Source organism: Myotis myotis, unplaced genomic scaffold (assembly GCF_014108235.1).
Source record: "Myotis myotis isolate mMyoMyo1 unplaced genomic scaffold, mMyoMyo1.p scaffold_m19_p_11, whole genome shotgun sequence".
NCBI lineage: Eukaryota > Metazoa > Chordata > Mammalia > Chiroptera > Vespertilionidae > Myotis > Myotis myotis.
The window spans coordinates 25,990,034-26,002,581 of NW_023416315.1; the positions used below are offsets into that span (position 1 = coordinate 25,990,034).

The 12,548-nt window shown below is 33.8% G+C and overlaps 1 protein-coding gene across 4 annotated transcripts in view; it reads right to left on the reverse strand.

Moving 5' to 3' along the window:
• Positions 1-303: 303 nt before the first annotated feature.
• ITGB8 (integrin subunit beta 8) overlaps positions 304-12,548 on the reverse strand; it is an 85,802-nt gene continuing 73,557 nt past the window's right edge. For 2 of the 4 annotated variants that reach the window (XM_036327952.1, XM_036327953.1), the window contains 5 exons: positions 12,010-12,235; positions 9,443-9,549; positions 6,432-6,595; positions 6,224-6,333; positions 304-5,555 (listed from right to left, as the gene is read on the reverse strand). In XM_036327952.1, coding sequence (XP_036183845.1) covers positions 5,510-5,555; positions 6,224-6,333; positions 6,432-6,595; positions 9,443-9,549; positions 12,010-12,235 — 653 coding nt within the window. In that variant the 3' untranslated portion in view covers positions 304-5,509. Of the gene's footprint in view, positions 6,334-6,431; positions 6,596-9,442; positions 9,550-12,009; positions 12,236-12,548 lie in introns of all 4 variants that reach the window. The other 2 variants (XM_036327949.1, XM_036327950.1) reach the window with 2 other exon arrangements.

Below are 12,548 nucleotides of genomic sequence, written 5' to 3' on the forward strand. Positions count from 1 at the left end.
CATCCTGTTGACTAACATTTAGTCCTGTAATCACATTTAGCTGCAAAGGAGTCTGAATAGTTAAGTCAGCTATGTGCTCTACTGAAACTCAGGCAGGTGGGTCTCATTACTAAACAAGGAAGGGAAGGTTGGGGCCAAACAATATTCATAATGAAATCAGGATTCTGATCCCAAAAGACTGTAACTCACACTTCTGAGTTGTGACACCTCCTGATAATTTCCCTTTGATCTCGCTAGCCCAATCCTATAGATAGAAAGATAGATAGATAGATAGATAGATAGATAGATAGATAGATAGATAGATAGATAGATATAGATTTGCTACACATACCTTTTCCTGCAAAGTGTTAAAACTTCTAAAGGACAGGGACTCTGTCTACATGTCTTATTTAGCTTTTAATGTGTCCCCTCATCTGCTTTACTACATTCTCTACATGAAATGAAAATATAGCATTGAGTGCAGTGGTTTAGCTAAAAAGAAATTGTTTGCCTACCAGGGATGTCTGGTAGGGGCATTTTATAAATTTCAGTAGTTTAAACACGACTCTAGAGAATGTGCGATTGAAGTTTGTGAACATGCATATTTATATTAAGGTGTTACTTTTTCAGTTCTTTGTAATTAGGATAGTCATTCTGCTTCCATCATTGGGCAGCAATCAAAAGGTAAGTAGAGCAATTAGGATGGTCTCCACCCTATGTCATTGGCCCTACAGTTATCTAGAAGTAGTAGTTTTTGGAATTATGTAATGTTCTCTACCAATGACAACATATGAATGTTATGACATTTCCTTTTGTGACAATGTGGTCTGGTAGTTGTGAGGGTTATGTATGACACAATGGTAAATAAAAGAAAATTCTTAGATTTTTAGATTTTTATTTTAAAACATAAAATTTTATAGTAATTAACAGCTACGTTTAAACAGAATGATGCATTAATTAAATGCCTTGTCATAACTATTATAAGCTCTGTTAGAAAAATAGACATCTTACAACTACAGTGTCAGCTCTTTAATAAATACATAAAACAGCAGTTAGTAGTCAATCAGAATTATATGAACAGCTTCATAGTATATTATATGAAATTGTCATATTCCCCAATCTTCTGTGTCCTCTAAGGAGATTTTATTTTATGTATAATTCAAAGCCAGACATAATAAGAAACTTGCTTAATGAGAATGTTTCTTACACCTATTTTATATTTAAATATTTTAATTTAAAAATATACTCTATGTTAAAAGTTTTTTACAAAGGCAACATTAATTAAATGAAACAAATAAGGTTATATCATTGATAATTTAAAAACATTTCTAAATTTTCTTTGCAGAGGTTTAAAAATTAAGTAGCTATTAAATGTAAAATAGTTCTAGTTATGTTAAATATCCAAAAATGAATTTTTATATTAATATGTGCAAATTTGTATTTTCCTATAATTTAGAATGAAAGTATTTGATATTCAATATCCTTAATAAAATTTACCCTATTTATCATTGTGTGGAATTCTTATCAAAATCATATTTATCTATGGTATAATATAAAGTTAATAAAAGTTCTTTAGACAAATCACAGTTTCCATCCTTGGTAACTGCAGTGTGTGTGTGTGTGTGTGTGTGTGTGTGTGTGTGTAATTGTTGGGTTAAATAATTTTAAACTGAAATTAGATTATAGATGTTCAAACCTGATTAAAAGAGTTAGCTTAAAAGATACATTTTATGTAGAAAAGTATTTCAGGTAGATAAAAGAGTAGTGTTGTTACTCTCAGGTATTTTATTAACATCTGCCCAGATAGCTGAACAACTGTTTCATATAATTAAAATAATTTAATAACATTTTTATGACAGTCATTACATGGGCTTGAAGGTAAATTTATCAGAGCCAAAGGGAAAAAAATCACTCAAAAGAAGGGAAATGTTAAGAATAAAAATGTAGAAGGACTCAAAGAGAAAGTTATTTTTTTCTCCAACAGCACTGATTGGTTATATCATATTTTTCTCCTGTCACTGCTGTAACATATGCAAGATGCTGTAAAATGTAATCATGATGTTTACGTGTAATATTCTCCCACTTAATTTTGTTTAACAGAGAGATGATAATATAGAAGTATTCATTACAAAGGATAGAAAGAATAAAAAATTATTAACAAGACTAGGAGAAACCCACTCATTCTTATCAGTTAAACCAGGGTTTGCAGAAATCATAGCCACTGGCATAAAGAGGAGGTTAAAAAGCTTTAATAACCTAAAGGTCTGCAGGATGTGAGCTTATTATCAGACAGTTAGGATCCATGCTTAGTTGTATGTGATTCAGTTGTACTGAAAACTGGCTCATATGCCATCATAAGTGAATTTTCAAATGTTTGTAAGAAAGCAATGTCCCTATACCCATGAACATGTAGTTAAAAATTAATTAGTGTACTATTTATTCAAGCACAACTTTCAACACTGCATTTAACATGCCAAAAATTGCAAGATACATCACAATTTCAGAGATGTTATACTGAAAAAGCGGATGTGTCAGAATCAATGAAATACGAATGTGTATAATCAGTTACCCATAGTAAATTTTCCATAGGGGAATTATAAAAGAGAAGGGAAATGATCTGAAAGGTAATTCTATATTTCTTTGAAAGGTGATATATTTCAATTTGCATTGCGTGAAATGGAGTTTTTAAGGTCAATATATATTGATAAGGACAGTCATAAATTAAATGTTTAGAGCAAATAAAACAGAATACATTATGCACATGCTTGAACTCCCAAGTAGTTATATTTCTCTTGAAACTTTTATTAAAATAAAGGTCTCAAATCCTTTAAAACTGAATCTTTAACAGTTGTGAGAACTTAAAATTCTTAATTTTCAATGGATCTGTCTTTGTTCAGGTACATAGATTCAAATGAGTTTTAAAATTATTAAGAGGTGTTTGGAAATAAACATTATTCCATTACATTTGATTATTTTTAATAATTGGACTTACTGAGTTTGAGGGCAATCCCTTAGAAAACTGAGTAGAAAAAAAAATAGGAGTAAGGAAAGGAAGTAAAAGCCACTGAATCTAATTTGCTATATCAGGTACCCAGACTAAATAATTCTATAGAAAAAAATTTTCATAGTCCCTCATAAGAATATTTCAATGTCTCATGGATGCCATAAGTATATCTTCAGTGGAGATTAGGAAATATTAAGACATATTTGGAATTTATTCTTTTTCTTTACTTGTTCTTTAATTTAAATTGTTCTTTATTGTTTAATGTATTATATTGGAATTTATTCTTTAGTGAAGGATTACATCTGATGCATGCAGTAATTTTAATAATGATTTTTTAAAATTTTCCTGAAGACAAAAAATGTATTTTGTTTATTTTAATTTTTAAAATCTTTATTAACTAAAGCTGCTTTGAACATTTAGGACATAATCAGATTTCTGGTGAATTTCTCAGTCTTGCAGAGAATATGTATGACTTCTTAAATGTTAACAAATTTTGAAGAAGATATCAAATGTTTAAAAACCCATGTACACTGCAGTGTAAACATGTCCCCAGAGAAATCAAGTGCATACAGTTATATTGTAGTGTTATGTCTGGCACATTGCTAAGTCATTACATGGCACATGTAATTTAAATGTAAGTCATTTAGGGCACATAAAAGCTGTCGTACCAAAAGTGTTCAAGTTCCTAACTTTGTTAACCATTAAAAATGTCATTACTTGTGTTTGATATCAGTAAATCTTAAAAGGCTCCTGTGGTCATATTGAAAATAGGCTCTATTTACAAATATTATTTAATCTAAGAATACCCTGTTTTCCCTTACCTTTTAATTAATTCTAATTAGTCAAATATTAATTCTCTTCTCACAAACAATTATACAGGAACATACCAATTATTCAAGTAAAATATAAGCTCTAAAACCTTTAAGAATTAGATCATTAAGTGGAAAAAAAAAAGAAAACACATAACAGTCATCATCTCGCTTTGAACAGCCTATCAGGAAGTTTGTCTCTCACTAGGGTAACAGCTTCTGTTCAGTTCGTTATAAATTAGTGCAAACTAGTGAGAGTGTAAAAATATAAACTGTGGACTTTCAGGGTTTCAATTTATTTTGCTCTTTTGGATAATTCATTCCACATGGAAATTAGTTTATGAACATTGTAATGTTCATTTTTAAATTGTCAGCATTTTAATAAATGGAATTTTTCCACTTTTTCCTTTTGGGACTGTCAGGTATCAATTTATTTTCCTTTTAAAAAGGATGCTACATGTGACAGACAAACTGAAAAATGTGATTTTTACGTTATCCTTGGTGGTCAAGGGTATCTTAAACAAGTGAGTCACAGTACTGAATTATGTCAGTGTCCCCAATCTCTCATTTGGGGAAGGAAATACAGTTCAACTTAGAGTCATAATTGCTTGGCTATGGGGACAGCTAATGGAGTTGCCCTATTTGTTAACTCCAGAGCAACTTATGTATTAAAATACTCTTTTGGGTAGAATGTGGAGTGCAGACTTTAGTCTTCATTGAAATGCAAATATCTAGCACTTTGATTAACTCAAGTGCTGAAAGACAGCAAATCTGGGATGTTAATTATAAAAAGACATTGTTTTCATAGGCAAAACTCTGACTACTGGACTTCTAGCCAGTAAAATGAGAATAAATCTGTAGGGCTGTGGTAATTGTGAAGAAGTTTCCATTGGGGAAGATAAAAGCTCATCGCCTCTGTATCAATCTCGGGGTGAGCACCGCACAATTTTAGGGGGTGCTGTTCACACAGGCTAAGGTATGAATGGATTTCACACCTGTAAACTCTTGGGAGTTGATTGGCAGGAAAGATTGCAGCTAGTCATGGCCAATTCAGTCTGAATGACTCTTTCAGCTTTGCTTTGCAATTTTCTCATGCTCATATACTTAAGACTTCAGTAAATCACATTTAAAAAACACTTGCCAATTGGATATTCTAAAGACTCAAGAGGTAGCATGATATTGTGCAATGAACACTAGCCTGGCAGTAAGATAGAAATTGTCTTCAAATGCTGCCACTTAATCACTGGGATGGTTTTTGAGATATCACTTAAACTTGATTCCCTGACTAACTAAAATGATGAATTAGCTTATTTCTTAGATACTGTTTATCTTCTGCCAATTGCATACTTTTAAAATTCTTGTCAGTGGAGTTGAGGAGATACTATTTTATATAGCCTAATATAACTTTTAATTTAAAAATGCTAATATCTACTTAAAGTAAATATCTGAGAAAGCTCAGTCAAAATTGTGGCACTTTGCTTGACAAGGCAGTTTCTAAATATCTTCTGAATTTTAACCTGATGATTAGACAAATGAAATGGTGAAATAGTCTGTCCAGTTAACCAGGTAAGAAGATATAAGACTCCACATCTTCAAACAACTAAGCTGTTCAGATTTTGATGTTACTTTACAGTGTCCCTTATTAAACATTCAGCTTTTAAAACCAGTATTCTAATAAAGTGACATTATATTATTAAGTTTTTATGGCAGTAGTAACTTAGCACTTATTTAATCCAGTCATCTGTGACTTATATAAACTTATCCTGTAAGAAAGAAAACCAAACCATAAAGGCAAAGAGGAGAGAATGTTGGAATTAGTATCCATCTTGTAAAAAGAAGAAAACAAACACACATATGCATAAAACTAGTTTCAAAAGCAATAACCCCCAAGATTAATGTTTTATCTGTTCACCTCTTGAGCGAAACACTAATCATTTACTCATCTAGCTATTCTTGTAGATTCACTGCCAAATGTTGAAGTGTTTGGCAACATTAGAATAAATGCCTTATTATTTTTCATTTGCATGTTCCATGCAGGGATTACTGTACCCTTGCAGTGACACAATGCCATTGCTTCTCTCTGGGAAGCTTAGGAATGGCCAGGTACCTGTAAAGTGTAATCAGTGCTCTTCAGATGATCTACATTCTATGCTGATCTAAATAAGTTATATATTACAGTAAAGTGCTACAATGACACTAGTCTCAAACAGTAGTAAGACACATTTTTTTTCTCTGAAAAAGTCAGCAGCGATGTGAGTCACATGATGATGAGGAAGCTTGTCAGTCTCCATTCCAGTGAAAACCAGAAACTAGCATGATCTAGAACAATTTGTCTCCTCCTGTGACTTCTAAAACTATAATTTTAGGAGCAATTATTAAAAATCCAGTTTCCCATAAAGTACTTTTAAAAAAATCTTTTTAGTAGTTGCACCTGAAAGTTTCATGAGCATTTAATTTGCTGATATCCATTTTTATTTCTTCAGGCTTCTCACGTCGGTAGGTTACTGCTCTTGTGCAAACACTTTGCAGAATTGACTTGTCCTTAATGGAGAAGAAATATTAGCATTAATTAAGGACTGAAATATTGGAAGTAGACAATGACATACTGATAGTAATTCTTTTTTTTAGAATTCACTGACCTTTTTTGAGGCCGACACCCTGTAATCTGCTGAGGACTTCATTTTATTACTATTCCATTGTAATATCACCTGTCTAATGATAAGGACTTTAAGCAACCCAATCAAGAATGTAACTATGAAAATGATGAAAAATATCCTCACATAGCTTGGACTAGAGAAGCATTCTGTAATGAAGCAAACAAATAAGTTGATTAAAAATGGGAATGAGTAAGTCAAAGGATTCCAACAAGTAAACAGAGTTTAGCATCTCAATGAATAGGAGCAGGGATATTTGCAAATTTACATTTTGAAAACAGAGGACTGCCATTACTGTAGATTCAAAGAAGACTCTCAAATTTTTATTACACACTTATTAAAATATTTTCAACATAAAACGCTCCTTTGTAGAATAGCCACAATTAAGTATTTAATAAAAGTATTTATTTGCAGCTTGCTTGATTCTTAGGAGTATTAACTGGAATATACCCAAATCCATAACCAAATATAATTGTATCCATGATAGAGAGAGGGACAGTTTTGTGATGTGTTCCCTTGATCACAAGTGGAAACTGGGATTTAAAAAATTATTTAACAGCACCCCTCATTAGCTTATGTTCCCTTTGTTTTGCTCCTCTTCATTTGTTGCACACCAGTAATGGAAAATAAAGTAAACATCTGCAGAAGCTAAAATCAGTACTACTCTAACAGATGAATAAATATTTCCTTTGAAATTGCAGTGTCACTTTTCATAATTATTACACATAGATTCTCCAGGAAATAAGAGTGTCCAGTTCAGGACAATACACAATATCTCTTTCCTCAATTTTTCTTTTTCTTTCTTTCTTTACTTGTCTGTTAACCAAGTTTTGCATCTAAATATTCCACTTGTAGTGTTTTAAGAGTAAGTAATTACTAGCTGGAAAAGAATATGCCTCATTCAGAGGAGGAGCATGCTAGGTCTCTGTTTTAGCACTAGACTTTTGGCAAACTCTAGTTGGAAAGTCTAAGACTCTGTGGCTGCCAGAGGTATTATCCAAATCTAAGAGGAACATGGTTGCACAATATGTCAGTATTCCACAGAACTTACCAGCTGTCCCAGACTCAAAAAATTACCTCCTGGACTAAAGAGCCATGTGTTTTTGCCTCTTCTTTAGACTTTGGGGACTTCACCTAAACGTCTGAAGGTCTGCCTGAGAGGGCCTTTCAGGAGGGGACTTGTCAAGACTTAGAAAAGAGATCACCCGCTATTGGGTGATCTATGACTGAATTCTCAGGGATGACCAAGCGTGCTCTTAAATAAGCCAAGAGCTCAGTAACGAGCAAGGGCTCCTCTCCAAATGGGAAGACAGAGCGCAGTTTTCTTTTGGTCAATGATAAGATTTCCTTGAAAGAAAGGTTAAAGAGAGGCTGGAGGACCTACTAATTGGAATAGAAGCACCAGACACAAAATGCAAGTTTTCCTTTGTTTCACACACTGAGAATCCAGGATGCTCGATTCAACAGTGATGCCCTTGGAGTTTTTCACAGTGACCTCAACGTTTGTGACATGCATGCCTTCCATCCTGGCAGACTGTCATTTCCCCTAGCTGACTCAGAGCTACTCAATCAGCTAATATCCTTATAGGGGGCATGTGGCTTGATCCCACTTACTGGCTTCTCGCCTAGTAGAAGCTTAACTAGAAAGACCAAAGAACACTCTTTAAGTGTGATTGAATGAATAGATAATAGAGGTGGCTAACACATGCCCTTTCTCTCTCCTTGCACAAGAGTTGTGAAGGGAGGGGATTCCCCTAGCTACCCATACATTTTACAAATGTTTATCATGGGTTAGGATACATGACATTTTCAGGGCCCAAATCTGCGTGCATTTTTTAAATGTCATTTTGGATCAGCAAACATTAAGCCATGGCCATGACTATCATCTTAGTTTAGGTCAAGTAAGGGCTTTTTCTAAGGAGCTTTAATGGAATACTTTTTGTAACCACAATTAGGTCACAGTAGGTCTGTTTACTTAACATAATAAATGACATGTTGACAGTAAGGGCTCCATTTATTAGAAAAGGCACTTGGCTTTTGGGAGTGATTGCTACAGCCCCAGCTGGCAGCACATGGACTCTTTTCAGAGCCAAATTCAGTATGGGCTAAAATCAGTATGGATGGGAGAGAAGCAAAACTCGAGAAAGTTTATTATTTTGTACACTCTCTGTAAGAGCTGGGATTATTCTTACAGATTAAGAGAGATTATAGTAGCAGTTAAGAATGTTTTCAGTGAAGTCATAATTTTATTATGTGTAATCTTTTAATTTACATAATTCTTTCATGTTCACTGGCTCATTTAATCTTACACTACTCTGAGATTGGTATTACTATCTTCATTTTACAGATGAAAAAAACTAAGGCATAGGGAAATATTGTAAGACACTGATATTTCTTAACTACTATGTCAAGGGACATGGCTTAAGCCAAGGTCTTCAGACTAAAAGTTCCATACCCTTTCCATTGTGTCACCTTTATAATCATTCATGCTAACTTTTATTTATATCATAATGAAAAGTATCAGGAAGGAATAGCCCTTTTGAACTTACGCACTTTACAAAAGCAGATCATTGCTACTTTGAATTTTTTTGGCTTCACCCGAAACATGAAAATGTTAGTTTGACACGAGGAAGGTTATAACTGGAAGCAAGTTTGGCTTATGAAAAATAATTATGGCTCCATAGATACTGTCTCTAAGGGTGACATTGACTCCACATAGGAAACTCCTTGGTTCACTGAGGCCTCTCTAGAAAATATGTTCGGTGTATTTCCATGGAGATGCACAGCATGGGAATTTACCTGGGTAGTTAAGAAGGGGGATCTAACAGTTCAGCCAACCGTGGCAGACATACTCAGCTAATTTTATTGAGTACCATCTCTGAGATATTGAAAACATTGAAGCAGTTAGTCCATTCTTTAGGATGGTTGCTATGGACCCTTTTGGGGAACATGATTCGATACTTTCTCGGTGCTTTGCTTACTAAGCTTTGGCTTACCTGATGTTTGGTCCACATAATGCTGTTGCATGAAAGCACATGAGGATTTACACCGATCAAGTATAGCTTGAGACAGATTGTGGGGGTGAAGGCATTGCACACAATTCCTGTAAGGGGAAACAGAAATGGAAACATATAATCTTTAAAAGGTGGTAGACTGTAGTATTTTCTACAAGAAATAAATTAGGATACTGCTTTAGGACAGCAGTCTTGTAAAACTGGGAAAAAAAGCTATGACACTTATTTGTAATTTTGGCTGAATTTAATACCATGGCAAAGTTACTTTCTAACCACTTAAAATAGCTTAATAATGTATAAAATCAAAATAATGATTTTTCTGCCTATTTTTCCTTCTAGGATATTTAGGGTTTCAAATCCTACATTTAAGCCTTTAATCCATTTTGTGCTTATTCTTGTATATGGTGTGAGAAGGTGGCCTAGTTTCATTTTTTTGCATGTATCTGTCCAATTTTCCCAGCACCATTTATTGAGTAGACTGTATTTACTTCATTGTATGCTCTTGCCTCCTTTGTCATATATTAATTGGCCATATAAGTGTGGGTTTATTTTTGGGCTCTTTATTCTGTTCCATTGTTCTGTGTGTCTGTTTTTATGTCAATACCATAATGTTTTGATTACTATAGCCTTATATAATAGTTTGATATCAGGTAGCATGATACCTCAAAACTTGTTCTTCTTTCTCAAGATTGCTGTGGCAACTTGGGATCTTTTGTGGTTTCATATAAACTTTTAGATTATTTGTTCTTGTTCTGTGAAAAACGAACTTTGGTATTTTGATAGGAATCACATTGCATCTGTAGATTGCTTTGGGTAATACAGACATTTTAATGATGTTAATTCTTCCTATCCATGAGCAGGGTATATGCTTCCATTTATTTGTATCTTCTTCAGTTTCTTTCTGGAGTGCCTTACAATTTTCTTAGTACAGGTCTTTTATCTTCTTGGTTAAATTTATCCCTAGGTATTTTATTTTATTTTTTGATGCAATTGTAAATGGAGCTTTTTTTAGTTTCCCTTTCTGACAGTTCATTATTGGTATAAAAATACCACAGATTTCTGACCTAGAGGGTATTATGCTAAGTGAAATAAATTGGTCAGAGAAAGACAAATACCATATGATTTTACTTATATGTGGGATCTAAAGAACAAAACAAATGAACAAAGTAGAAGCAGACCCATGGATACAGAGAACAGACTGATAGTTGCCAGAGAGGAGAGGAGTTGCAGGACTAGGTAAAAAAAATGAAGGGGTTAAGAAGTACAAATTGGTCATGACAAAACAGTTATGGGGATATAAAATACAGCCTAGGTTGTAGTTAATAATATTATAATAACTGTATGGTGCCAGGTAGGTGCTGGAAATATCAGGGAGGAACATTTTGTAAAGTATATGATTGTCTAACCACTATGTTGTAGACCTGAAACCAATACAAAGCAATATTAAATGTAAACTGTAATTGAAAAATATTTATAAAATGACTTTTCCATCTTGAGAAGAAAATCTATAGGAAATGAATACTCTTAACACACACACACATACACACACACAAACTAGCATAGATGTTTTAGAAGATTAATATTAGACACTAATAGAAAAGTTTAGCAATAAATACACAGTTCAAATTTTTGTTTAGTTCTTTAGAATTAATTCCATCATTATGTGTAGGAAATGCATTTCTAAGAGAGAGACATAATTTGCTATGCATTCTTTAAAAAATTTTACTTGTACTATTCAAGAAAGTGGAGGTTATAAAAATTTGAATAAAACAAATTGGAAGGCACAGTGATGTTTAGAGTAGTGGCTTTTGTTTGAACAGGGCTCAAACTGTTATTGGGAAATTAATTATTGGCACAAAATAATAATGCTATCTTTATTTAATATATCACCTTTAATTTATCCATAATTTATTTATTTAGTGCTTCATAACCACCATCACTCAATAATACTATCTAACATTTTTCTATGATAACTGTGTATAAGTACAAAGATTTTTTATATGAATCATCTAATTTAATTCTTTCATAGAACTATAGCAAGGTATTATTATTATTCTCATTTCTGATATCAGGAATATTGACAGAGACTATCCTCAGAAAATTCACAGAGAATTTCAACAACTTGCCCTAGATCAAACAGCTAATTAATAGCAAGCTGGGAAGCAAGCAACCCCTAAGTCATCACATTATAAACCTTAAACTTGCATAAGGTTATATGCCAATTATATATCTAAAAAGCTGGGGGGAAACCAATGAACTGCTGTAAATACTGAATATTATTCTTAAAAAAACTCCACCTTATTATCAAAGTTGAAGGCAGTGAATGCCTTGTTAAATTCTTATACTCCACAGCTATCTAGTGGCCAAAAATTGGAATCTAAGTCTTAAAATTCCCAAATCCCCCACTCAGTTCTCTTTTAGCATGATGGTAATTAATTTGGAGGAGAAGATGCAGCACTTCTAGAGTTATGAAAGGCAGAATTAAAAAGGACAAGCATAGCTGTAATGGAGTACTGCTTTATGCATGTTTGGAGTCAGAGAACACATACCAGTTTTCATTGCAGCCTGTGTGACATGTGGGGCAGTGTTCACAGAAGCGGCCGAAGCTTCTAGGATCAGTGCACTCGCACCTGCCACATACACACGTGCCTCTTCCACTGCACACTTGGCCCTTTGGATTGACGCAGTGCTGGGCTGATGTTGATGGGCACTGGCACCGATCTCCTTCCCAGCCGCTGAAGCACTGGCATCTGCCTGCTTCACATTCTCCGTGCCCTGCAACAGACACCACAGGACCTAAGTTATTGGGGCCACCGACTTTGTGAAGCTTTTCCAAATGTGAATTCCCCTCCCATTTCCATGGAAACACACTGACAGTGAAGTGAGTGCAAACAACATCATTTTCTACTTGTCTGACATAAACAATGCCAGGATGTAGTGTCTACTTCCAAAGCTGTTATAGTGTAATCTCCTGATGCTATTTTATTGTGCTGACAATTGTGAAGTCTGCCCAACTACATGAAAGTCACTGTATATTCAGTTTTAAGTTAAAAACACAAATATAACTAAGCTACCAAGACTGAAGTAA